The sequence below is a fragment of the Hypanus sabinus genome, chromosome 4, assembly GCF_030144855.1.
Source record: "Hypanus sabinus isolate sHypSab1 chromosome 4, sHypSab1.hap1, whole genome shotgun sequence".
NCBI lineage: Eukaryota > Metazoa > Chordata > Chondrichthyes > Myliobatiformes > Dasyatidae > Hypanus > Hypanus sabinus.
The window spans coordinates 57,667,452-57,694,983 of NC_082709.1; the positions used below are offsets into that span (position 1 = coordinate 57,667,452).

At 41.8% G+C, this 27,532-nt stretch overlaps 1 protein-coding gene across 4 annotated transcripts in view; it reads right to left on the minus strand.

Annotated features, from left to right (window-relative positions):
- The window catches only part of ube2f (ubiquitin-conjugating enzyme E2F (putative)), a 180,663-nt gene that overhangs the window by 11,832 nt on the left and 141,299 nt on the right, over positions 1–27,532 (minus strand). For all 4 annotated transcript variants that reach the window (XM_059967148.1, XM_059967147.1, XM_059967146.1 and 1 more), the window contains 2 exons: positions 5,094–5,126; positions 4,325–4,387 (listed from right to left, as the gene is read on the minus strand). In XM_059967148.1, the coding sequence (XP_059823131.1) occupies positions 4,325–4,387; positions 5,094–5,126 (96 nt within the window). The remainder of the gene's footprint in view (positions 1–4,324; positions 4,388–5,093; positions 5,127–27,532) is intronic.

Here is a 27,532-nt window from a genome sequence, read left to right on the forward strand (position 1 = left end):
AGGAAGTTGAGAATCAGGACGGCAAAGGTAGTAATCTTGGAATTACTGCCTGTGCCATGTGACAGAGAGTATAGAAATAGAACGAGGTGGAGGATAAATGCGTGGCTGAGGGATTGGAACAAGAGGCAGGGATTCAGATTTCTGGATCATTGGGACCTCTTTTGGGGCAGGTGTGACCTGTACAAAAAGGATGGGTTAAATCCCAGGGGGACCAATATCCTAGCGGGTAGGTTGGCTATGGTTACAGGGGAGAATTTAAACTAGAATTGTTGGGGGTTGGGAACTGAACTAAAAAGACTGGGGAAGAGGTCAGAGCGATGGTTTCAGATGTGTCTATTTTAACACAAGGAGTATTATGAACAAAGCGGATGAGCTTAGAGCGTGGATCAGTACTTGGAGCTATGATACTGGTGGCCATTACAGAGACTTGGATGGCTCAGGGACAGGAATGGTTACTTCAAGTGCCGGGTTTTAGCTGTTTCAGAAAGGACAGGGAGGGAGGCAAAAGAGGTGGGGGCGTGGCACTGTTGATCAGAGATAGTGTCACAGCTGCAGAAAAGGTGGATGCCATGGAGGGATTGCCTATGGAGTTTCTGCGGGTGGAGGTTAGGAACAGGAAGGGGCCAATAATTCTACTGGGTGTTTTTTATAGGCCACCCAATAGTAACAGGGATATTGAGGAGCAGATAGGGAAACAGATCCTGGAAAGGTGTAATAATAACAGAGTTGCCATGGTGGGAGATTTTAATTTCCCAAATATCGATTGCCATCTTCCTAGAGCAAGGGATTTAGATGGGGTGGAGTTTGTTAGGCATGTCCAGGAAGGTTTCTTGACACAAGAGGAGAGACTGTACTTGATTTGATATTGGGAAATGAACGGGTCAAGAGTCAGATCTCTCAGTGGGAGCGTATTTTGGAGATGGTGATCATAATTCTACCTCTTTTGCAATAGCATTGGGGAGAAATATGAACAGGCAAGTTAGAAAAGCATTTAATTGGAGTAAGGGGAATTATGAAGGCTAATTTGGAAGCTTAAATTGGGAACAGATATTCTCAGGGAAAGGTACAGAAGAAATGTTGCAAATGTTCAGGTGATACTCGTGTGGAGTTCCGTATAGGTGCGTTCCAATGAGACAGGGAAGTTATGGTAGGGTACAGGAACTGTGGTGTACAAAGGCTGTAGTAAATCTAGTCAGGAACAAAAGAAAGCTTACGAAAGGTTCAGAAAGCTAGGTAATGTTAGAGATCGAGAAGATTATAAGGTTAACAGGAAGGAGCTTAAGAAGTAAGTTAGGAGAGCCAGAAGGAGCCACAAGAAGGCCTTGGCGGGCAGGATTAAGGAAAACTCCAAGGCATTATACAAGTATGTGAAGAGCAAGAGGATAAAATGTGAACAAGTAGTACCTACCAAGTGTGACAGTGGGAAAGTGTGTATGGAACCGGAGGAAATAGCAGAAGTACTCAATGAATACTTCAGTATTCAATATGGAAAAGGATCTTGGTGATTGTAGTGATGACTTGCAGCAGACTAAGAAGCTTGAGCATGCAGATATTAAGAAAGAGGATGTGCTGGAGCTTTTGGAAAGCATCAAGTTGAATAAGTCGCCGGGACCAGATGAGATGTACACCAGGCTACTGTGGGAGGCGAGGAAGAAGATTGCTGAGCTTCTAGCAATGATTTTTGCATCATCACTGGGGACGGGAGAGGTTCCGGAGGATTGGAGGGTTGCGAATGTTGTTCCCTTATTCAAGAAAGGGAGTAGAGATAGCCCAGGAAATTATAAACCAGTGAGTCTTACTTCAGTGGTTGCTAAGTTGATGGAGAAGATCCTGAGAGGCAGGCATTTGGGGAGGTATAATATGATTAGGAATAGTCAGCATGGCTTTGTCAAGGGCAGGTTGTACCTTACAAGCCTGATTTAATTTTTTGAGGATATGGCTAAACACATGATGAAGGAAGAACAGTAGATGTAGTGTATATGGATTTCAGCAAGGCATTTAATAAGGTACCTCATGCAAGGCTTATTGAAAAAGTAAGGTGACATGGGATCCAAGGGGACGTTGCTTTGTGGATCCAGAAAGGGCTTGCCCACAGAAGGCAAAGAGTGGTTGTAGACGGGTCATATTCTGCATGGAGATTGGTCACCAGTGGAGTGCCTCAGGGATCTGTTCTGGGACCCTTACTCATCGTGATTTTTATGTTGTGGATAGTGTAGAGGGCTGTCAGAGGTTACAGCAGGACATTGATAAGATGCAAAATTGGGCTGAGAAGTGGCAGATAGAGTTCAAGCCAGGTAAGTGTGAAGTGGTTCATTTTGGTAGGTCAAATATGATGGCAGAATATAGCCATTATAGAGTAAGACTTTTGGCAGTGTGAAGGATCAGAGGGATCTTGGGGTCCAAGTCCATAGGATACTCAAAGCAGCTGCACAGGTTGACTCTGTGGTTAAGAAGTCATATGGTGTATTGGCCTTCATCAATCGTGGAATAGAATTTAGGAGCCGAGAGGTAATGTTGCAGCTATATAGGACCCTGGTCAGAACCCACTTGGAGTACTGTGCTCAGTTCTGGTCGCCTCACTACAGAAAGGATGTGGAAATCATTGAAAGGATGCAGAGATTTACAAGGATATTGCCTGGATTGGGGAACATGCCTTATGAAAACAGGTTGAGTGAACTTGGCCTTTTCTCCTTGGAGTTACAGAGGATGAGAGGTGACCTGATAGAGGTGTATAAGATGATGAGAGGCATTGATCATGTGGATAGTCAGAGGCGTTTCCCCAGAGCTGAAATGGCTAACACGAGGGGGCATAGTTTTAAGGTGCTTGGAAGTAGGTACAGAGGAGATGTCAGGAGTACGTTTTTTACGCAGTGGTGGGTGCATGGAATGGGCTGCCAGCGATGGTGGTGGAGGTGGATACGATAGGGTCTTTTAAGAGACTTGGATAGGTACATGGAGCTTAGAAAAATAGAGGGCTATGGGTAACCCTAGTAATTTCTAAGGTAGGGACATGTTCGGCACAACTTTGTGGGTCAAAGGGCCTGTATTGTGCTGTAGGTTTTCTATGTTTCTAAGATTAGGCTTCATACCCAAGAAAGGATGTAATGGCATTCAGAGGGTCCAGAGGAGGTTTACGAATATGATCCTGGGAATGAAAAGGGTGACTTATGAGGAGTGTTTGATAGCTTTGGAACTGTACTCATTGGAGCTTAGAAGAATGGGGGGGGGGGGGGGGGGAGAATCTCATTGAAACCTATTGAATACTGAAAGGCCTAGATAGAATGGATGAAGAGAGGATATAATAGTAAGACCAGAGGACAGTCTCAGAATAGAAGGATGCCCTTTTAGAACAGAAGTGTGGAGGGATTTCTTTAGCCAGAGGGTGATGAATCTGAGGAATTCATTGCCACAGAAGGCTCTGGAGGCCAAACCACTTGGTATATTTAATCCAAAGGTTGATTTCTTCATTAGTAAGGGCATCAAAGAGTATATGGAGAAGGCAGAAGAATGGGGTTGAGAGGTAAAATAAATTGGCCATAATGGAATGGCAGAACAGACTCAATTGGCTGAATTGCCTAATTCCACTCCAATATATTAAGGTCTAGATCTGTTACTGGCATGGTGGATCAATCTGATATCCCCCACCAGTCACATAAAATATTAAGAGGAGTAGATAGTGAAAACTATTTCCCCATGATGGTAGTATCAAAGTCAAAAGGGGCATAGGTTTAAGGTGAAAGGTAGGAGGTTTAGAAGGGATCTGGAGGAGATTTTTGATATAGAGTGTGATTAGAATCGGGATGCCCTGTCTACAGAGGTGGTGGGGCAAAGGTGGCTCTTGACCTAATGCAGGTAAAAGGGTTTAACGTAATTAGGTATAAGTGCTGTTGCTCACGGTGGACTGAAGGACCTGATACAGTGCCGTAGCACACTATTACTTTGATACTGAGTCTGCTCCAACATCTCCCAATACCACACTTACCAACCTGCCCCCTGACAACGGCCCTCCAAGCAACATGTGGCTGCCCTCCACAGTGCTACATGCAGTTCTCCCTCAAAGCCACATGCACCTCCAGCTCCTATGTCAACCCAACTCTGACAACCCAATCCCCGTGAATACCATCCCCACCACAGTATACAAAGACAGCCCAGAATCACCAAAATTCTGCCCACACAACAGACACCTTCCTATAAATGTGCATGTTAACTTTGTAGGTGGCTGCAAACAACAAATTCATGCAGTACCCCACAGCGCCAGCCCGCATGCCAGAAGGAGCTCATTATCTGCTCCTTTTGGTGTTAATTCCCATTAAGATTGACCCACCTTGTCACGCAGGTGTTGCTCTGCAGCTTCGATATTCAGGGGATCATCAAAGTTCAAGAGGTCCTGTGATAAAGGAAGAGAGGAATGCTCAAATCCAACAAATCCCTAAATTAACCAATTTAAACTAAAACTTACAAAGACCAATAATCAAAAGCATTAAGCTTTCTGACAGTGATGCAGGATTGAAGTGTAATCTGATCTTTGCTCCTTGCTGAGTTTGTAATTCTCAGCTGCAGTGCCATTTGTGGCTATAATTAGCCTAGAACTGCCAAGGGTCCGTTGAGACACTATCATTGATCCAACATGTACACATGGATTGAGGATGGCACTCCAGGTGGGATGAGTCCTCGTTCAACCTCAATTTGTAACTCACTCTTACGTGATACTTAAAATTAAAAAAATGACAACTTTTATTAAGATCACCACCATTACTTCCTTCCACCTATCTTATTCTATTTTTTTTTAACCACTATATCATTATATTAGATTTCAGCCTGTAACTCACCTATTATTTCACAAAGCATTTTGTTGCATTAATGAAATATTTTAACTGGTTTTAGCCGGGAGAAACTTAAAAGCCGACATCTTGAGCTAGTTACAAAGCACTATATTGCTGGTTTACACAAAACAGGATAATGGAATGTGGATAAAAATAAATCTCTTTCTGATCTATTTTACACATGATTATTACATGAATGGTTCAATGCAGAGGATATATTTGCTTAAACATTTTTAGGTGATACATTACTCTGATCAGTTTGGTACTTACAGTAAATAAAGAGTTCAGTCCCCACACCACATCCTGTGGGGAAAAAGATGTTTGAGATGAAATTCATTGCTGAGTAACAATGCAATAAACTGATGCAGAAGTCATGCTCACAATGTATTTACATGAGGAAGAGTGCCCATTGCCCCAGAATATCACAGACTCAACACATATGTCATCACAGTGACCATTAGAGTTAGACAACATAGAAACAGGCCCTTTGGCCCAACTTGTCCATACTGTCCATGGTGACCACCAAGTCATTTGCCCATATTCCTCTAACCATTCCTATCCTTATACTTATCCAATTATTTTTTAAATGATGTTTCTGGCCCTGCCTCAACCACTTAATCTGGCAGATCATTCCATATATACACCATGTTCTGCACAAAGAAGTTGCTACTCAAGACTACTAAATCTTTTGACTCTCATCTTAAGCTTATGCCTGCTAATTTCTAGTTTCCCATCCCTAAGAATAAGATTGTGTTCTCATGGTTGAAATATGATTGTGTTCTATGGCCCCTCATGGTTGTTGCACACCTCTGCAAGACCAGCCCTCAATCCTCTGTGCTCCAGGAAATAAAGGCCTAGTCTGCTCAACCTCTCCGTATAACTCAGGATCTCCAATTTTGGTAGTACCCTCAACATTTTCTCTGCACTCTTTCCAGTTCAATGACATCTCTGTTATAAGAGGCTGAGCAGAAATGTACACTCCAGGGGCCATCTCATCAATGTGTTGGATAGCTCCTAAATTCAATGCCCTAACTGCTGAAGGTCAGCAATCCAAATGTCTTCTTCACTACCCTGTCTACATGTGATGCTGCTTTAAGTGAACTATGTACTTGTTATAAGCTACAAGTATTATATTTTGAATGTTTGTACATTGAAAACTAACATAAGCAGGCAATTCAGATAAAGCAGCCCTTTATAATGAGAGTCAACTGAAGATCTTTAAACTGTCCTGCTGGATTCACCTATCTTCCCTATGACTTCCCATTTTTACTGTTCCTACAATCTGACTATGCACTATCTTCACTCTAGCAGTGGTCAAGCCTTCATTCACTTGCATCCACCAATGTGTAATTCTCTCTCCTAAAACCCCCTTGCTTCTCTCTCCATCCCTACCTCCTTTTAAACACACCTTTTTGCCTCATCATCTTCCTTAATATGCATTCTATTCTTGGTTGATTATGCTTCTAGGAAGCACAGTTTTGACTTCTCAATTTCATTCTGCTCTTGAAGTTGCTGTGTCAACCCCAGGGCAATGATGTTCAGGGCTACATGGAAAGAGAAACTCATTTCCACAAGAAAGCTCTCTTTGTTTGTTTAACCATCTAATAGACAAGGGTTAGTGGGATTCTGAATATGCCTCACTTTCCACTCCCTTGCCCAAGGTCACATATCATTCAACTCACTGTTGCCAGGGGACTGAACATGGGTATCTTGGCATGTTTGTTTCAGGAGCTGATGACAACAGTAACTCACCTCTCAATTAGTAAGCACTATCTTTGGTGAAGTATTGATGCTGGCTCTGTTGCACACAACAACCATTCCACATATACTGTACAGAAACAAATTCAACTGTTGTTACTCTAGTGGTGGCAGGTAGCTGAGGGAATCCAAGTTGGCAGACATGGGACAGATTCAGAAGGAGTGAGTGAGAATAAGGGGGCTGACTGAGTAAGAAAAAAGAGATGAAAAACAGACAGAACATTTCCAGACAGCAGCAACCATTTGGGTTAGAGAGAGTGTGCTAATCCTATGTGCACACATGGGACGGTTCAGGCAGTGTATCAAATCACTGATATTGCCCCACAAGTTCACTTCAAGGGCCGGCTCACAGAACTAAATAGCTTTGGCCAAGTCTACCATGTAGGACAGTGAAATACAGAATAATATTGTAAAATTTGCTGGAATTCATATATGGCAGGTACATTTTAATTTTTTAGAAATACATTAGCTTGAAAATATCTAATCATAAACAGAAAAAGAAATACATGGTATTGAACAGGATGTCTCAGCTTTAAGTCACTAGAACAGCTAGTCTTCTCACTGCAAACAGAACATTCTGGAAGTTTGATACCACACAGGACCTGTCATAACTTGCTAACTTGCTTCTACCAACCAGAGCAGGAAACATTAGCTCCCATCCAAGCTATATCTCTAGTTTCACACTTCCTTTTATCATCACAGGATGAAAATTCTGGAGCAACCTCCCTCACAGATCTTACATTATAATAGGGTGTAGCTGTCTAAGAAGGAAACCCAGCACAATCACGTGCAGGCTGTAAGTTCTATCAGAGAAGCCCACATTCCAAGAACATTTTTCAAGTACACAGCAAAACATCTGTAGGACTTATAAAAAATATTGCAAACACAATAAGAAGCAAGCATAAGGTACTAATAATTCCTACACATATAATTAGTAAAATACAGTAGAACAATATGTACATTGTAGTTCATCATAAGCAAAATCCTCTTGAATATCACAGGTACCACTTGTGAATTGTGATGTACAACACCATAGACTAACATGGCACATACAAGTTCTCAACTGACTGTCACCTATAATGTGTAGGCAGACAATGATTCCTTCTTTACCACCTGTACAACACATATTATCAGATAAAAGAAGATGCACTCAGGCCTCTTAATTGGTAAAAACACTAAAACTAGAAACCTTGCACCAAGGAATTGAAGGAAACAGTGTTATAAGCTTCAGATTCACAGTTTGATATCTCCAAAGCATATCTAAAGGAAATGTTCTCTTTGGCATCCAGTTCCAAAATGTGTGTTACAAATTGATTCCGGAATGTACACTTCCTCTCCAAATGTTTGGCTGTTTCAGTTGGAAAACTGGCTGCTGCTTCAAGGGCTTCAGATAGAACAGACCAATTTAATATTTACAGCCTACTTACTTCTGCATTTCTCAAGTCAGACTTTGTGGTCTACAAAATGCTTCCCTGACCACAAAATTCTTCCCAAAAGTTGACAGTTTCCTGCTTTAAGTAGTCACCATCACAAGCAGCACAAAAATTACACATTCTCCGATCTTTAACCAGTGATCTTCTCAGTCTAAGTTTTCAAGACATTTTAGTTGTCTGGAAGAATATGATTACAGGAAAAAAATTACTTAAGGGAAAATAACTTCATTTCAATTCCAAACTGATAGAAAAGAGGAGAATAAAACTGAAGATGAAATTGGGAGGACAGGAGCTCACTGCAATGCTCAGAATCAGGAACATATACCAGTACAAATTTACTGACTCCAGAGTTTAACTCAAGCAGATGACTCCTTTAGAACTTGGTGCTTATAGAGGGGGATTCTATGTCAGCATTGTTTTGTGGCATATGTTACAGGGAGAAGAGATTTTTTAAAGTGCACCACAGGGTCTTTTCAAGCAGAATTAGATGTCCAAAATCAAGCAGCTGCTAATAGTCCTGTGAGCTCATATTTGACTGACAATTTGCCATGTCTGACTTAGTTAAAACCCTTGCTAAAGTGCATACAGATTACATCAAATACATCACCCTCATTAACCCTTCTTATCTCTCTTTAAACTTCAATTAAGTTCATCAGATATGAATTTCTTGCAACAAATCTGTGCAAACTGCCCCCAGTTCAGAATCAGGTTTATTATCACCAGCATGTGACGTGAAATTTGTTAACTTAGCAGCAGCAGTTCAATGCAATACATAATCTGGAAGAAGAAAAATAATAATATATAAGTAAATCAATTACAGTATACATATATTGATAGACTAAAAAATCTTGCAAAAAATAGAAATACTGTATATTAAAAAAAGTGAACTAGTGTCCAAGGGTTCAATGTCCATTTAGGAATCAGATAGCAGAAGGGAAGAAGCAGTTCCTGAATCGCTGAGTGTGTGCCTTCAGGCTTCTGTACCTCCTACTTGATGGTAACAGTGAGAAAAGGGCATGCCTTGGGTGCTGGATGTCCTTAATAACAGACTCTGCCTTTTTGAGACACCACTTCCTGAAGATGTGCTGGGTATCTTGTAGGCTAGTACCTAAGATGGAGCTGACTAGATTTTAAATCCTCTGCAGCTTCTTTCATTCTTGTGCAGTAGCCCTCCCATACCAGACTGTGATGCAGCTTGTCAGAACGCTCTCCAAGGTACACCTATATAAGTTAATGAGTATACTTGCTGACATGCCAAATCTCTTAAAGCTTCTAATGAAGTATAGCTGCTGTCTTGCCTTCTTTATAACTGCATCAATATTTTGGGACCAGGTTAGATCCTCAGAGATCTTGACAGCCAGGAACTTGAAACTGCTTACTCTCTCCACCTGATCCCTCTAAGAGGATTGGTATGTGTTCCTTCGTCTTACCCTTCCTGGAATCCACTATCAGCTCTTTTGTCTTACAGGTTCGGCACCACTCCACTGGTTGGCATATCTCACTCCTGTACGCACTCTTGTCCACCTGAGATTCTACCAACAATGGTTGTATTGTCAGCAAATTTATAGATGGTATTTGAGCTATGCCTAGCCATACAGTCATGTGTATATAGAGAGTAGAGCAGTGGGCTAAGCACACACCCCTGAGGTGCACCAGTGTTGATCGTCAGTGTGGAGGATACGTTATCACCAATCCACACAGATTGTGGTCTTCCGGTTAGGAAGTCAAGGATCCAATTGCAGAGGGAGGTACAGAAGCCCAGGTTCTGCAACTTCTTAATCAGGATTGTGGGTATGATGGATTAAGTGCTGAGCTACAGTCGACGAACAACATCCTGACATAGGTGTTTGTGTTGTCCAGGTGGTCTAAAGCCATGTGGAGAGCTGTTGAGATTGCGCCTGCTGTTGACCTGTAATGTGAAGCAGGAGTTCAGTCTAATCATGACCAACCTCACACAGCATTTCATCATTGTTGATGTGAGTGCTACTGCACGATAGTTATTAAGGCAGTTCACATTATTCCTTTTAGGCACTGGTATAATTGTTGCCTTTTTGAACCAAGTGGAAACTTATGCCCATAGCAGTGAGAGGTTGATATGTATCCTTCCAAATGCAGGTTTATAATGTCCTTCAGAATGAATTCCAATAATTTTTCTGTCACCAAAGACAAACTAACTAAATTATGATTACTTGAGAACAATTATTTTAACAATATTAGCAGTCCACACTTCTACAACCAAAAGGGACTGGAAAGTTGCAGGCATAATCTCCATTTTCTCTGACATTGCTGGTCAGTACTTCTTCCACATTCTCTCTTTGCCTCCCAAATTTTTCTTTTCATTCCACTTCTATTCTCTGGTACGCTTGCAGAAGATGTGGTAAGGAAAGAGTTAACAATGTCCAGGCAAGAATAGAGTGCAGATAGTCCAGGCAAGGAAGATCTTTGAAGAGCATAGCTTCCCTTTGCACAACATTGGTGTCATCAGTGTACTTGTATATGGTGTTGGAGCTGTACTTAGCCACACAGTCACTGGTGTAAAGTGAGTACAGCAGGGGGCTAAGTACACGTCTCTGAGCTGATGGAGATTATGGTGGAGATGTTTTTGCCACTATGAACTAACTGGGGTCTGCGAGTGAGGAAATCCAGGATCCAATTGCACAAGGATTTATTGAGACCCAGGTGTTGGACTTTAATGATTCATTTTGAGGGGATGATGGATTTAAATGCTGAGCTGTTATCAATAAAAAGCATCTTGATGTATGAATCTTTGATCTGCAGATGTTCTAGGGTTGTGTGAAGAGCCAGTAAGATGGCATCTGCTGCAGACCTATTGCTCCTGTAGGTAAACTGGATCATATCCAAGTCACCACTCAGACAGGAGTCCCTCAACACCAGCCTCTCAAACCACTTCATCACTGTGGATCTAAGTGCCACTGGGTGATAGTCATTGAGGCAGGTTACTATGTATTTTTGGGCAACAGGAATGATTACATAAGAGCTTAAGAAATAGGAGCAGGAGTAGGCCATCTGGCCCATCGAGCCTGCCCTGACATTCAATAAGATCAAAGCTGATCTGTTCATAAACTCAGCTCCATCTACCTGCCTTTCCCCCATAACCCTTAATTCCCCTACTATGCAAAAATCTATCTAACTGTATCTTAAGTATATTTAGTGAAGAAGCCTCAACTGCTTCCCTGAGCAGAGAATTCCACAGATTCACCACTCTCTGGGAAAAACAGTTTCTCTCCATCTCCGTCCTAAATCTTCTTCCCTGGATCTTGAGGCAACATCCCATAGTTCTAGTCTCACCTACCAATGGAAACAACGTTCCTACTTCTACCTTCTCTATCCCTTTCAAAATTTTGTATGTTTCTATAAGATCCCCTCTCATTCTTCTGAATTCCAGAGTATAGTCCCAGATGACTCAATTTCTCCTCATAGGTTAACCCCTTCATCTCTGGAATCAACCTGGTAAACCTCCTCTGCACTGCCTCCAAAGCCTGTATATCCTTCCTCAAGTTTGGACACTAGAACTGCACACAGTACTCCAGGTGTGGCTTCACCAGTACCCTGTATAATTGCAGCATGACCGCCCTGCTCTTGAACTCAAATCTTCTAGCAATTAAGGCCAACATTCTGTTTGCCTTCTCAATAACCTGTCGTACCAGCAAGCCAACATTTTGCGATTCATGAACAAGCACTCCCAAGTCCCTCTGCACAACAGCATACTGCAATCTTTCACTATTTAAATAATAATTTGATTTTCTATTATTCCTTCCAAAATGGATGATCTCGCATTTACCAATGTTGTATTCCATCTGCCAGACCTTGGCCCACTCACTTAACCTATCTATATCCCTCTGCAGACTCTCCACTTCCTCTGTACAATTTGCTTTTTCACTCAGTTTATTGTCATCAGCAAATTTTGCATGCTACACTCAGTCCCCTCTTCCAAATTATCAGTGTAAACGGTAAACAGCTGCAGGCCCAGCACCGATCCCTGCGGCACCCCACTCATCACTGACTGCCAACCAGAGAAACACCTATTTATACCGACTCTCTGCCTTCTATCGGTTAACCAGTCCACTACCCATGCCAATACACTTCCTCCAACTCCATGCATCGGTATCTTAAATATATAAGTCTCTTCTGCTGCACCTTATCGAACGCCTTCTGGAAATCCAAGTATATGACATTCATCTGTTCCCCTCTATCCACTGCACTCATTATGTCCTCAAAGAACTCCAGTAAGTATGTCAAAAAGGACCTGCCCTTTCTGAATCCATGCTGCATCTGCCTAATGGAACCACTCCTTTCTAAATGCTTCGCTATGTCTTCTTTAAAAACAGCTTCAAGCATTTTTCCGACTACAGATGTTACGATTGACTTTTGACAGATTGAAGTCTGCTTGAAGCAGGTGGGTACCACACACAGCTGGAGTCAGGGGTTGAAGATATCCGTGAACACCACCAACTAGTTAGTCAGCACAAGTCTTCAGACACAGCCAGGTACTCCATCCGGATGCTTTTTTTGGATTCACTCTCTTGAAGGCAACCCAGACGGCACATTGAGATACTGAGACCAAAGGATCATCAGGAAACATGGAGGTGCATGATGGCTTCTCCCTGTTCTGTGGTCAAAGCAACCATAGAAGGCATTGAGTTCATCTGGAAGTGAAACTCTACTATCCGCCATGACTCTAGATTTAACTTTGTAGAAGGTTATGGCATTCAAACCAGCCACAGCTATCAAACATCCCTCATTGATTCAAATCCAGAATTTTCACTTTGCCTGTGAGATAGCTTTCTGGAGCCCATACCTACACCTCTTATAGCTTTCTTGATCTCCAGGCTTGAATGCCTCTGATCTGGCCCTCAGCATATTTCAGATTTCATGGTTCATCCAGGGCTTCTGACTGAGGGAACCTTGAATAATTTCATGGGGACACACTCATCTACAGCTGTTTTAATAAAGTCTGCTACAATCCTGGTGTAGTCATTCAGATCCTCAGATGAGTACGTGAACATGACCCAGTCCACCAACTCAAAGCAATCCTGTAATTGTTCCTCTGCCTCCCACAGCCACCTCTTTGTTGTCTTGATCTCTGGAGCATTATTTTTTAGGTTCTACCTTTTTCTTTACCAGAGCATGCAGTTCGATCCATTCTGAAAATCGTAAAATCTTCTGGTCAGATCCTTGCATCCAGCATGTTTGCTGGCAACTAAGTTTCGATGCAACAAATAATTGAGAATCTAATGGCATTATGATCACTAGATACAAAGTGTTTCCCTAGGCAACCTTCTGACACCTGCCCTGTCTCATTCTCTAATAGGAGATCTAGTATTGCACTCTCTCCAGTCCTGAAAAAGGGTCTTGGTCCAAAATGTTATTGTGTATTAATTTCCATAGATACTGCCTGACCTGCTGAGTTCCTCCAGCATTTTGTGTGTGTTACTTTAGATTTCCAGCATCTGCAGAATTTCTCGTGTTTATGATTTCCACTCTCTCTAGTTGGAACTTCTGTGTACTGATTAAAGAAACTTTCCTAAACACATCTGACAAACTCTTTTCCATCCAGCCATTTTACAGTACGGACAGCCCAGTTAATAGGTGGAAAAGTTAAAATCACCTACTATCACAACATTATATTTCTTGCAACAGTAGCAATCTCTCTACAAATTTGCTCCTCTAAATCCCACAGACTGCTGGTGTTCTACAATATAATCCCATTAATGTGGTCATACCTTAAACATGAGAAATCAACAGATGCTGGAAATCCAAAGCAACACACACAATATGCTGGAGGAACTCAGGAGGTCAGGCAGCATTTATGGAAATCAATATTTCGGTTGAGACCCTTCTTCAGGGCTGTAAAGGATTGGGGAAGACGCCTGAATGAAAAAGTTGGGGGGGGTTAGGTGAAGACAGGTGGGTAAGGAAAATAAAGGGCTGAAGAGGAGAGAATCTGACAAGAGAGGAAAGTAGACCATGGGGAAAAGGAGGAAGAAGGGGATCAACAGGTGAGGTGACAGGCAGGTGAGAAGAATTCAGAGCTCAGAGTTGGGAATAGAAGAAGAGATGAGGGGGGGGGGAATTTTTTTTTATGGGAAGGAGAAATCAATATTCATGCCCACCTAGATGGAATATAAGGTGTTGCTCCTCCACAAGAGGAGGCCAAGGATCAACATGTCAGTATGGGAATGGGAATCAGAATAAAAATGCTTGGCCACCAAGAATTTCCACTTTTGGTAGATGGAGCAGAGGTGCTCTACGGAGTGGTCCCCCAATTTATGGTGGCTCTCACCAACGTAGAGGCTGCAATAGGAGCATCGGACACAATGGACAACCCTAGCCAATTCGCAGGAGAAATGTTGCCTCACAACAATCTAGCCAATGACCTATCCAATTAACCATCTTTTCTTTGATCTCATGTGATCTAACTCTACATAGTGGTCTATCATGTGAAATCTTACCCAAGACCTTACCAAAGTCCATACAGACCACATCTATCACCCTGTTCTCACCGGCCTTCTTGGTTACTGCTACAAAAAACTGAATCAAATTCATGTGACACCATCTCTTACACACAAAGCAGTGCTGACTATCAACCCACGCCTTTCCAAATGCCTAAACTTGCCTAGCACATATGTAAGGCTTATTGGTTTATGGTCCCCAGGTTTTTCTTGGCATTCCTTTCTAAATATAGGCACATTAGCTACCGTCCAGTCTTTCAGCAGATCACCTGCCATTAATAATGACTCAAATACACTCAGTAGCCACTTTTTTTTTTTGGTACACCTGCTCATTGATGCAGGTTGAGAGTGATAATGAATCAGCCACGATCAAACAGTGGAGCAGACTTGATGGGCCAAATGGCCTAATTCTAGTTTTATGGTCCTTATGTCTGAAATTTTCCTTGCTCCCGTTTAGAACTTTAAATGATATCTGATTACACCATTTCCTCAGACAATACCTTTGAGTTATCAACTTCTGTATTAAGAAATTACTCAGATTCCTTTCAAAACTTTCATCATTTAACTTAAACCTATGTCCTCTTGGTCTTGATATTTCTACCAAGGGAAAAGGATTTTTACTGTTTACCCTATACTTTTCATACTTTCATAATTTTATATACTGTACTCCTACAGGTCACTCCTCAGCCTCCTTCACTCCAAGAAAGTCAAGTCAATCCTATCCAATCTCTCCCCATAACTCAAAGTACTCCAATCCAGACATCATTCTGGTGAACTTCCTCTGCACTTTCTCCAGGACAACTTGTAAAAAGATAAAAGCTGCTGGAGTCTTTCTGGTGAAGATGGTTCCACAACAGTTCCAGAATTTAGACTCAGTGCTGATGGAAGAAAAGTAACACACATCTTGATTAGGATGGTGCAACTCTGTATGTGATAGTACTCCCTAATGCCCATGCTAGTAAATATTGGGTTTAGGGAAGTGCTATTGGAATAACCATGGAAAATACAATAGTGTATTTGGTACAAGGCACAACTACATGCTAATGAGGGAGAGCAATGAGTGTTCAGGATAGCGGATTAAGTGCCAATTAAGAACACACACACACAGCAGGCCAGGCAGCATCTATAGGAGAAGCACTGTCGATGTTTCGGGCCGAAACCCTTCGTCAGGACTCTGATCCCATCCCTCATCCGTGCTGGGTCTTTACCATTCGGTCCGACCTTCAACTCTCTGAGGCAGAGCGTTCTGTCCTCAGTAAGGGACTCAGCTTTGCCCCCCTTCGCCCACACCTCAGCAAGTTCCGCGTACGCCATGACACGGAACTCTTCTTCCGCCATCTCCTAGCTTATTTCTTTGGCAAGGACTCTCCTACCCCCACTGATGACCCCTTCTCCCATCTTCAACCCTCCTCCTCTTCATGGACACCTTGCTATGGATCTCTTTATTGCTAACTGGCGACGGGACATCAACCGTCTCGACTTCACCACACCCTGTTCCAATTCCAACCTAACTCCTTCTGAACACTCTGCTCTCCGCTCCCTCCGCACCAATCCCAACCTCACTATAAAACCCGCTGATAAAGGGGGGAGCTGCTGTTGTCTGGGGTACTGACCTCTACCTGGCCGAGGCACAGTGACAACTCTCTGATACCTCCTCTTATTTACCCCTTGAACATGACCCCACTAAGGAGCACCAGGCCATTGTCTCCTATATAATCAGTCTTGACGAAGGGTCTCGGCCCAAAACATTGACAGAGCTTCTCCTATAGATGCTGCCTGGCCTGCTGTGTTCCACCAGCATTTTGTGTGTGTTGTTTGTATTTCCAGCATTTGCAGATTTCCTCGTGTTTGCCAATTAAGAAGTCTGTTTTGTGCTGTATATGTTGAGCTTCTGGAGGTTTTTCAAGCTTCAAGTGGAGGGTGTTCCATTATGCTACTAAACTGCACCTTACAAATGGCAAATAAAATCTGTGTAAGTAGGTGAGTCACACCTCTAAGGTCACTGAAGCCATTGACTTTAAGTAGCAGGCCCAGTACGGTTACTGAGAATCAAATCACTCTTCATCATAGGCAATTCTAATACTTGGAAAATTGTTTACAACAATAAATCCTGTGGTTCCTGAAAACATAATTGAACTTAGACATAGTACACTTTGTACTTTGATGGAAATTCTTTCATCTATTTGTAAGGTACCTAATATTTGCCTCATGTTGCTATTTTCTTTTAACATACAAATAAAAGATCAGAGTCTGTTTTTATACTCTTTGCTAGTATCCAGTCATATTCTATCTTTATTGATTTTTTAGGTTCTCTGCTGAGTTCTAAAATGCTCCAAAAGTTCACACCTACTGCTATTTCTGGCAATTTTTAAAGCCTCTTCTTTTCACCTAGTGCTCTCATTCATATCTCTGAACAGCTGCAAATTAATCACTTTTCATCTGGATTCACTTGTGAAGGTTTTATTGTAATGTGTGCATCATTTCTTTGTCTGCAACCACTTTCTTTCTATGCACCATCAGTTGTTGATGAGTAAGAGTGTCAAATGATACATGGAGGAGGCAGAAAAACAGGGTTGAGAGGGATAATAAATAAGAAATCCGATGGGTCAAATGGCTTAATTCTGCTCTTATGTCTCATGGTGGCCAACTCTGCTCAGGTATTCAGTTTCCTTGGTTCAAATTTAAGATTATAATTTTTCACGAAACCACATTGCTTCAAAGCACAGTGTAAAATTCTACATTATGGCCACACTCTTTTAAAGGCTCCTTGAAAAAATTACCAATCAACTATTTCTCTCCAAAATAACCCCTTCTCTATTTAGTTCCTCAACATATCAATGTAGAAAAGCACCTTAAATACATTCCTGCAGTCATCTTCCTCCTTATTACAGCAAACTTAATTAATCCAGTCTGTTTCCAAGTTAATCACAGTATTACTCCATTATATGTACCTTCAACTCTTCAATATATGCTGCACGCAATATTATAACTATTACTTGATGGCCCCTAAGTAACTCCTGTTGGTATTTTATGTCCTTTGTCATTTCTCAGCTCAACTCAAAATGAATCCAATCTACATTTTGATAACTATTTATTGAGATGCAGAATGGAATAAGCCCTTCTAACCTTTTGTGCCTTGCCAACCAGCAATCCTCCAATTTAAACCTAGCCTAACCATGGACAATTTACAATGATCAATCAACTAAGCTGCTTTCTAACCACAGTATTAATCACTCCTTTATCAATCTCTTTTTCATTGTGACTGAGAATGAACATGAACTTTGGCTGCTGACCCTCCCCTTCTAGGAACTCCTGTGCCACATTCTTGAACCTGCTACCTTCCCAGAGACACAACTACCGTCAGAGAAATGGTTAGATCACAAATGGCTAGATAAGTCAATGAAAGGAGATTATTTATTTAGCAACACAGCATGCAGTAGGCCCTTCTGACTCTTCAAGCGCCTCTGCCCCAGTAACCCCACAACCCTGATTAACCCTAAAATAATCATGGGGCAATTTACAATGACCAATTAATCTACCTGGTACATCTTTGGACTGCAGGAGGAAACCACAGCACCTGGAGAAAATCCAAGCATTCCTCAGGAAGGATGTACAGCGGCATGTAAAAGTTTGGGTACACCTGATCAAAATTTCTGTTACTTAAGTGAGTAGAAGATGAACTATTCTCCAAAAGTCATAAAGTTAAAGATGAAACATTCTTTTCAACATTTTAAGCAAGATTAGTGTATTATTTTTGTTTTGTACAATTTTAGAGCGAGAAAAAGGAAAGAAGCACCATGCAAAAGTTTGGGCACCCCAAGAGATTTGAGCTCTCAGATAACTTTTACCAAGGTCTCAGACCTTAATTAGCTCATTAGGGCTATGGCTTGCTCATAGTCATCATTAAGAAAGGCCAAGTGATGCAAATTTCAAAGCTTTATAAATACCCTGATTCCTCAAACCTTGTCCCAAAATATAAGCAGCAGCTGCCTGGCACTCAGAAAATTAAAATAAATGATACCCACAAAGCAGGAGAAGGATATAAGAAGGTAGCAAAGCGTTTTCAGGTAGCCGTTTCCTCAGTTCGTAATGTAATTAAGAACTGGCAGTTAACTGGAACGGTGGAGGTCAAGTTGAGGTCTGGAAGACCAAGAAAACTTGCTGTGAGAATTGCTCGTAGGATTGTTAGAAAGGCAAATCAAGACCCCCGTTTGACGGCAAAAGACCTTCAGGAAGATTTAGTAGATTCTGGAGTAGTGGTGCACTGTTCTACTGTGGAGCGACACCTGCACAAATATGACCTTCATCAGAAGAAAACCTTTTCTATGCCCTCACCACAAAATTCAGCGTCAGAAGTTTGCAAAGGGACATCTAAACAAGCCTGATGCATTTTGGAAACAAGTCCTGTGGACTGATGAAGTTAAAATAGAACTTCTTGGCCACAATGAACAAAGGTATGTTTGGAGAAAAAAGGACGCAGAATTTCATGAACATGACACCTCTCCAAATGTTAAGCACGGGGGTGGATCGGTCATGCTTTGGGCTTGTGTTGCAGCCAGTGGTGCGGGGAACATTTCACTGGTAGAGGGAAGAATGAATTCAATTAAATACCAGCAAATTCTATAAGCAAACATCACACCGTCTGTAAAAAAGCTGAAGATGAAAAGAGGATAGCTTCTACAACAGGATAATGATCCTAAACACACCTCAACAATGGACTACCTCAAGAGGCACAAGCTGAAGGTTTTGCCATGGCCTTCACAGTCCTCTGACCATTGACCCTGTCCCCTGACCCTGATCATTGAAAATCTGTGGATAGTCCTCTAAAAAGCAGTGCATGCAAGACGACCCAAGAATCTCACAGTACTAGAAGCCTTTTGTAAGGAAGAGTGGGCAAAAATCCCCCAAACAAGAACTGGAAGACTCTTAGCTGGCTACAGAAAACGTTTACAAGATGTGATAATTGCCAAAGGGGGTGTTACTAAGTATCGACCATGCAGGGTGCCCAAGCTTTTGCTTCGGGCCCTTTTCTTTTTTTGTTATTTTGAAACGGTAAAAGATGGAAATAAAAAAATAATCTTGCTTAAAGTATTAAAGAAATGTGTCATCTTTGGAAATCAGGTCATCTTCTACTTGCTTAGCTACTCACAGTAACAGAAATTTTGACCGGGTTGCCCAAGTTTTTGCATGCCACTGTACAAAGACTCCTTACAGAACAGCGCTGGAATTGAAATCCGAACTCTGGAATGTCCCGAGCTGTAACAGTGTTGCATTAACTTCTATGGAACTTAATTAACATCTAAGGATACACATTGTATCAATAGAACAGGCAGGTGGGCAGAAAGGGTGGGGTGGCTCTTGGTAAAAAAATGAAATCAAATCCTTAGAAAGAGGTGAAATAGGATCAGAAGATGTAAGATTCTTGTGGGTAGAGTTAAAAAATTGCAAGGATAAAAAGCCCTCGATGAGACTTATATACAGGACTCCAAACAATAGCCAGGATGACATAGGGGATTTCAACATGGAGGAAGATCAGGAAAATCAGGTTGGTACTGGATCCCAAGAGACAAAAATTGTAGAATGCTGATGAGATGGTTTTTTTTTAAGAACAACTTGTGGTGAGTCTACCAGGGAAAAGTTGTTTCTGGATTGGGTGTTGTGTAATGAACCTGATTTAATTACATAGCTTAAGGTAAAGGAAACCTTAGGAGACAGTGACCATAATAATTTGAGAGAGAAGCTCAAATCAGTTGTAACAGTATTACAGTGAAGAAAAGTCAATTACAGAGGCATGAAAAAGAAGTGGGCCAAAGTTGATTGGAAGGGGACAGTAGTGGTAATGACAGCAGAACAGCAACGGCTGGTGTATCTGGGAGCAATTCAGAAGGGATTGGATAGATACATCCCAAAAGAAGAAGCATTCTAAAGAAAGGGCAAGGCAACAATGCCTGACAAGGGAAGTCAAGGACAGTATAAAAACAGAAGAGAGGGCATATAATGTACCAACAAATTAATGGGAAGTTAGCAGATTGGGAAGCTTTTAAAAACCAACAGAAGGCAATTAGAAAAGCAATAAGGAAAGAAAAGGTGAAATGTGAAGGTCAGCTACCCAATAATACAAAAGCGGATAATCAAAAGTACTTTCAGGTATATAAAGAGTAAAAGAGGTGAGAGTGGATATTGGACTGCTAGAGAGGTAGAAATGGGGTACAGAGAGGAGATGCAGTGGCTAACAGACTGGTGCAAAGCCAACAAACTGTCTCTGAATGTGAACAAAAGAGATGGTTGTTGACTTCAGGAGGGCATGAAGCGACCACTCCCCACTGAACATCAACGGCTCCTTGGTAGAGATTGTAAAGAGCACCAAATTTCTTGGTGTTCACCTGGTGGAGTATCTCACCTGGTCCCTCAACACCAGCTCCATAGCAAAGAAAGCCCAGCAGCGTCTCTACTTTTTGTGACAAATGAGAAAAGTTCATCTCCAACCCCCATCCTCATCACATTCTACAGAGGTTGTATTGAGAGCATCCTAAGCTGCTGCATCACTGCCTGGTACGGAAATTGCATCATCTCAGATCACAAGACCCTGCAGCGGATAGCGAGGTCAGCTGAGAAGATCATCGGGGTCTCTTTTCCCGCCATTATGGACATTTACACTACATGCTGCATTCACAAGGCAAATAGCATTATGAAGGACCCCACGCACCCCTCATACAAATTCTTCTCCCTCCTGCTATCTGGGAAAAGGCACCGGAGCATTCGGGCTCTCACAACCAGACTATATAACAGTTTCTTCCCCCAAGCTATCAGACTCCTCAATACCCAGAGACTGGACTGACACCAACTTACTGCCCTCTACTGTGCCTATTGTCTTGTTTATTATTTATTGTAATGCCTGCACTGTTTTGTGCTCTTTATGCAGTCCTGGGTAGGTCTGTAGTCTAGTGTCGTTTTTTTTCCCTCTGTGATGTTTTTCATGTAGTTTAGTGTAGTTTTTGTACTGTTCCATGTAGCACCACGATCCTGAAAAACGTTGTCTCATTTTTACTGTGTACTGTACCAGCAGTTATGGTCGAAATGACAATAAAAAGTAACTTGACTTGACAAAGAAATGGTGAATGCACAGATTAAGTATTTTGTATCAGTTTCCACTGTGGAAGATACCAGCGGTATGCCAAGAATTCAAGAGTGGCAGGAGGGCAGAAGAGGATATAGTTGCTGTTACTAAGGAGAAAGTGCTTTGGAAGTTTAAAGGTCTGAAGGTAGTTAAGGCAATTGGACCAAAGGGACTATACTCCAGAGTTCTGAAAGAGGTAGCTGAAGAGACTGTAGAGACATTAGTAGAGAACCTTGAAGCATTAGTAGATTCTGGAATGGTTCCAGAGGACTGTAAAATTGTAAATGTCACTACACTTTAATAAAGGAGGGAAGCAGAAGAAAGGAAATCATGATTTAGGTAAAGGTTCAGCTGGATGCAAGTAAAACATTATTGAAGGACTTCAAAGGGACAAGACACATAATTACAAAGTTAATCACGTTATGGGAAATTACTGACTTCTTTTTGCTGGAAATAATTTTTAGCACATTGGAATGTGTTACGTTCAAGAAAGCAAATCTGACTCAGACATCTAAACTGGGCATTTCTCTGATTCATAAGATGATAGTCCATAAGTAATGCCAATCACATATTTCTGTGAACATGGATTAATGCTGTGAAGCTGTCTATTTATTTTGCCAGGTATCTCTCTCCCATGCAAATTAGTGAGATGAGTCAGAGTGAAGATCTCCTGAAGCTGGTATCTACATATATTATGTTACAACAGTGGGGAGTAAAATTTTCAGAGGTATTCAGGTTCACACACTGTCATAATGCAGAATTAATAACAGATGAACGACACAGATCAGTGGGCACCCTTCCATATTAACTCCATCTTGCAGCACTTGGACAATAGCCCGCTGCGCCAAAGAAATTCAAGTGCCTATCTAATCACTTAAATACTTCCAGAGACCAACTTTTAACCACTCTCAGGCTCGCCACTCTCTGGGTGAAGTACGAGGGGTGATAAGTTCATGGCCTAAGGTAGAAGGAGTTAGTTTTAAGAAACCTAGCACAGTTATTTTTCAACATAGTCCCCTTCTACATTTACACACTTAGTCCAGCAGCCGTGGAGCATACTTTGTAGAAGTCAGCGTCTTGGACCTCCAGAAAGTGGTCCACCGCAGGGGTGACTGATAAGTTTGTGGCCTAAGGTAGAAGGAGATGAGTTATACAGCTCTCATTACATGGTCAACTCTTTGAGTGATTATGCAGTAAGTTTGAAGTTAATAACTTCTGTGGTACTTCTGTTTCAGATAATTGAAAATTGCAAGTAAGCACTGTCTGAGAAAATGGACAACATCAGCCTTTGTGCAGTCATCTGCTACCTCGGTCTCAAGGGCTTATCACCCAAGGAGATCCACGAGGACATAGTGGCAACACAAGGGGAAGGTGAAAAATAAATGTACTAGGTTTTCTAAAATTGACTCCTTCTACCTTAGGCCAAGAACTTATCAATCACCCCTTGTAGATTTCCCCCTTATTTTCCCTCTGAATTTCTCCACCTGCTTACGCTAAACATATGTCCTCTAGTTTTACCTACTGATATAGGAAAATGCTTGCCGCAGTCTATTCAAACTATATCCCTCCCCCCATAATTTTATATACCTCAACTGTTACTTCCTGAATTACCTCTACTCTAGGAAGAACAGAACCATCCTCTCCAGTCTCCCTTCATAACATCCTGGTGAACCTCCTCTGCACCCTCTCCAACACCATCACATCCTTTTGACACTAGGTTGCTGAAGTAAAATTATTAAAAAATACCCAATTTGACTGCAAATTACAAAGCTTCAAATACACTAGAGTAATTTCAAATAAAAATGAGGCAAATCTGGTATCAAAACAACACTGAAAAGAAAGCTGCCTACGCAAAACCTGATAAAAAGGCAGGATACATTTTAGTAGTATATCCTTCAACAGTTACAGATTAACGGCCTGTACCCAAAACACTAAACTGCCATTGACTGAATGATGAGCTTTTCCAGAACAAAGAAGCAACATAAATAGAAGCTTTGTGTCAGCTGAAGATGCCTTCAGGATTATTTCTCAGCAAGGGATACAATTTTAAAAGGCAGAACTATACCCCAATAGATTTGATTAACTGCCTGGAATGGAATGGCTCAGTTATTTCAGGCACAGGATCATGTATCGTGGCAGATGTTGCAATTCTACTCTGCAGGCTCCTAGTGAATTGCTTAAGCAGTGCATCCGACTTCAGTCTGTTAAGGTTTTATACATGATAATGTGGAAATAAATGAAAAGTCAACCCCCTTTGTGCTTTCCATCTGGCATGCAATTATGCCACAGTAAACATTGCACCAGTTTCTTGGCTCTGTGGCTACTGATCACAAGTACTCACAAAATGCCATGCCACAGCAACATGCCAAGGTGACATTTATCATGAAGCTATTTTTAGGTGCGACAAAAAAACCATTTGCCAATGACAACAGTAAACATACCCCATGTGTCTTTCTCAAGTAACAGACTGTACGACACAGGCATCATTCCCACCAAAAAAATAATTTCCCAATGTGTGGTGACACTTGTGGGATGCCCCAGCACATTCATGACACATGTCACTGTATGTTTCAATGTACATATGATATATAAATCTAAGTCAGAAACTGACTCTGAGCCAAATGTGAACAAACTAAGGACATGGATTGCCTCTAGAGACTGGCCATAACAGAAACGTGACTGAGAGAAGGGCAGGATTGACATCTCAGTGGTCTAGAATACTTTAGGCTTGACAAAGAAACAGGTAGGAGTAGAAGGGGTGTTGCTTTTTTTAGATCAACAATGCTTAGAGAGCATATTCTTGTGTGATCATCAAATGAAGCTATTTGGGAAGAAATCAGTAATAGAAAGGGGGTACCTTTGTAGGGATACATTATAGACCGCCCAAGAAATCAGTGGGGACTTGGAGAGTGATTTGTTGAGAACAATTCTCACAGAGTTGTGAGAATAGCAGGGTAGAGCTAGTGGAGATTTCTGTTTTCCAGTATCATTGTGGACACTCAGAATGCAAAGGGCCTGGATGGGGCAGATTTTGTGTGACAGTTTCCTCACACACATATAGAGTAGGAATACTTGGGAAGGAGCAATACTGTACCTCATCTTGGGGAATGAGGTGGGCCAAGCACCTGGAGTTGCAGATGAGGAGCAATGTGGGTCCAGTGACCACAATTCTATTAGTTTTAAACCAGTCATAGAAAAAGATGGTACAGGCCCACAGGTTAAAGTTCTGAACTGGAAAAAGGCTAGCTTTGAGAACATTAAGTAGGATTTAGCTGGTTTCAACTGGCTGACCTTAAAGGCAAAGGAACAGTTGGTAAGCGACAGACTTTTACAGTGGTCATAATAAGAGTCCAGGAGTAGCACTTTTCTGTTAAGAGTGAAGGGTAGATGTACCAAGTTCAGTGAAGCCTGGCTGACGAAAGATATCAAGGTTCTGCTCAGGAAAAAGAAGGAAAGATATATCACATTTAGGTAGCTGGGCATGAATGAATCCCTTTAGGAATATAAGAAGTTTAAGATGGAAATCAGGAGAGCAAAAAGAGAGTATGTGATAAGATTTGCCTGTCAGGGTTAAAGATAATCCCAAGAGATTCTTCAGTTGTACTGTATTAACAGTAAAAGGGTGACTAGGCACACTTGAAAACCATCATGTATGGAGCTACATAGAAGAGACTGAGATTTTTTATGTCTATTACTCCTTGATGTTTACTAAGGAGAATATTATGGATGCCAAAGAAATAAGGGTAATAAAAAGTGAAGTCTTGGATCACATGTGTATTACAAGGAAGGAGATATCTGAGCATTGAAGCACATTAAGGTGGTCAAATCTCCCGATCTGACCAAGTGGCAGCTGCATCTTATGGAAGGCTAGGTTAGAAATCATAGGGCAACACACACAAAATACTGGAGAAACTCAGCAGGTGAGGCAGCATCTATGGAAAGGAATAGAGAGATTTCTGGTTGAGACCCATCATCAAGAGTAGAAAGATGAGGGAAGAACCCAGAATAAAGAGGTGTTGGAGGTGGCTGTCAAGAGGAAAGAGTACAAGCTGACAGTTGCCTGATGAAATCAGGTGAAGGGGTAGGTGGGTGGGGATGAAGTGAGAATCTGTGAGGTGATAGCTGTGTAAGAGATAAAGGGCTGAAGAAGAATTTGATAGGAGAGGAGAGTGAACCATGGGAGAAAGGACAGGGGGAGGGGCACAGAGGGAGGTGATGGGCAGGTGAGAAGAGAAGGGATAAGAGAGGAGCTAGAATGGGAAATGGAAAAAGAGAGGAGGAGACGGGGGAAGAAATTACCTAAAGTTGGTGAAATCGGTGTTCATGTCATCAGGTCGGAGGCTACCCAGAGGAAACATGGGATGCTACTCCTCTAGCCTGACAGTGGCCTCATCGTACAGCAGGTCACCAACTGACATGTCAGAATGAGAATGGGAAGTAGAATTAAAATGAGTGACCTCTCGGGCCCTGAACAGTGGTGAGGGAGGAGTTGTAGGGGCAGATGTAGTACTTGTCCCACTTGCAGAGCTAAGTGCTAGGACAGAAATCAGTGGGGAGAGATGAGTGGAGAAGGGAGTTGCACAGAGAGCAAACCCCGTGGAATGCGGAGAGTGGTGGGGGTGTGGAGATGTGTTTAGCTGTAGGATCCTGTTGAAGATGGAGAAGGTTATGGAGAATGATAAGACAAGGGGTGGAAGGTAAGCACATGAGGAACACATTTCCTGCTTTGGCAGCAGGAAGATGGGGTGAGGGCAGATGTCTGGGAAATGGAGGAGATGCAGGTGAAGCAGTATCAATCGTAGAGTAAGAGAAACCACATTCTTTGAAGGAGGAGATCTCAAATATTCTGGAACAGAAAGTCTCATCTTGAGAACAGATGCAGTGGAGACAGAGAAACTGAGAAAAGAGAACAGTATTTTTGCAAGTGACAGGATGAAAAAAGGAATAATCAAGATAATTGTGAGAGTCAGTAAGCTTATACTGTAAAATATCAGTGGACAGTAGATCAAGAAAGGGGAGAGAGGTGTCCAAGATAGACCAAGTAAATTGGAGGGCAGGGTGGAAACTGGAGGCAAAGTTGAATAAACTGATGAGTTCAGCATGGATGCATGAAACAACACCAAACCAGTTGTCTATTTAGCACAGAAAGAGTTGGGAGATCATTTCCAGTGTGGGGGTGGATCATGGACTGTTCTATGTAGCCAACGAAATGGCAGGCATTAACTGGCTACACCTGGGGTTTGGAGAAAGTGACAGGAGTGAAAGATAAATTGTTGAGGGTGAGGACCAGTTACACCAGATGGAGGAGGGTGCTGGTGGTGGAAGGGAACAAGCCTCTTTTCTAGAAAGAAGGGGAGAGTTACTTATTTTGAAGCCTGACTTCAGTTGGAGGGAAGATACTGGATGGAATTCTAAGGTACTAGATCTACTTTCACTTGCATAATCAGGGCCTGGTCAGGAATAGTCAGCATGGTTTTGTGCATGGGAGTCCATGGCTGCTTAGTCTTTTGGAGTTTTTTTTTAAATAGGTTACTGAGAGGGTAGATGAAGGGTGGGTAATAGATGTTGTCTACAAAATTCATCATGGAAGGCACAGGATTCAGTGGGAGCAAACGAGGTAGATTCAAAATTTCCTCAAAGTAGAGGGTGATGGTTGAGGTTTGATTTTCCGATTGGAGGACTGTGACTAATGAAGAGAGCAAAGGTCAATATTGGGACCTCTGTTAGTCATTATGTATGTAGATGATTTGGATGTGAGTGTACATTGCATTATTAGCAATTTTTCTGCTGACACTAAATTAGGGAGTCTTTTTGATGGTGAAGCAGGTTATAATGAATTGTAGAGTTATTGAGCAGTTGGAGAAATGAACTTCAACTTAGATAAATGTGAGGTGATTATTTTCAACAGTGAAACCATAGTAGGACTTA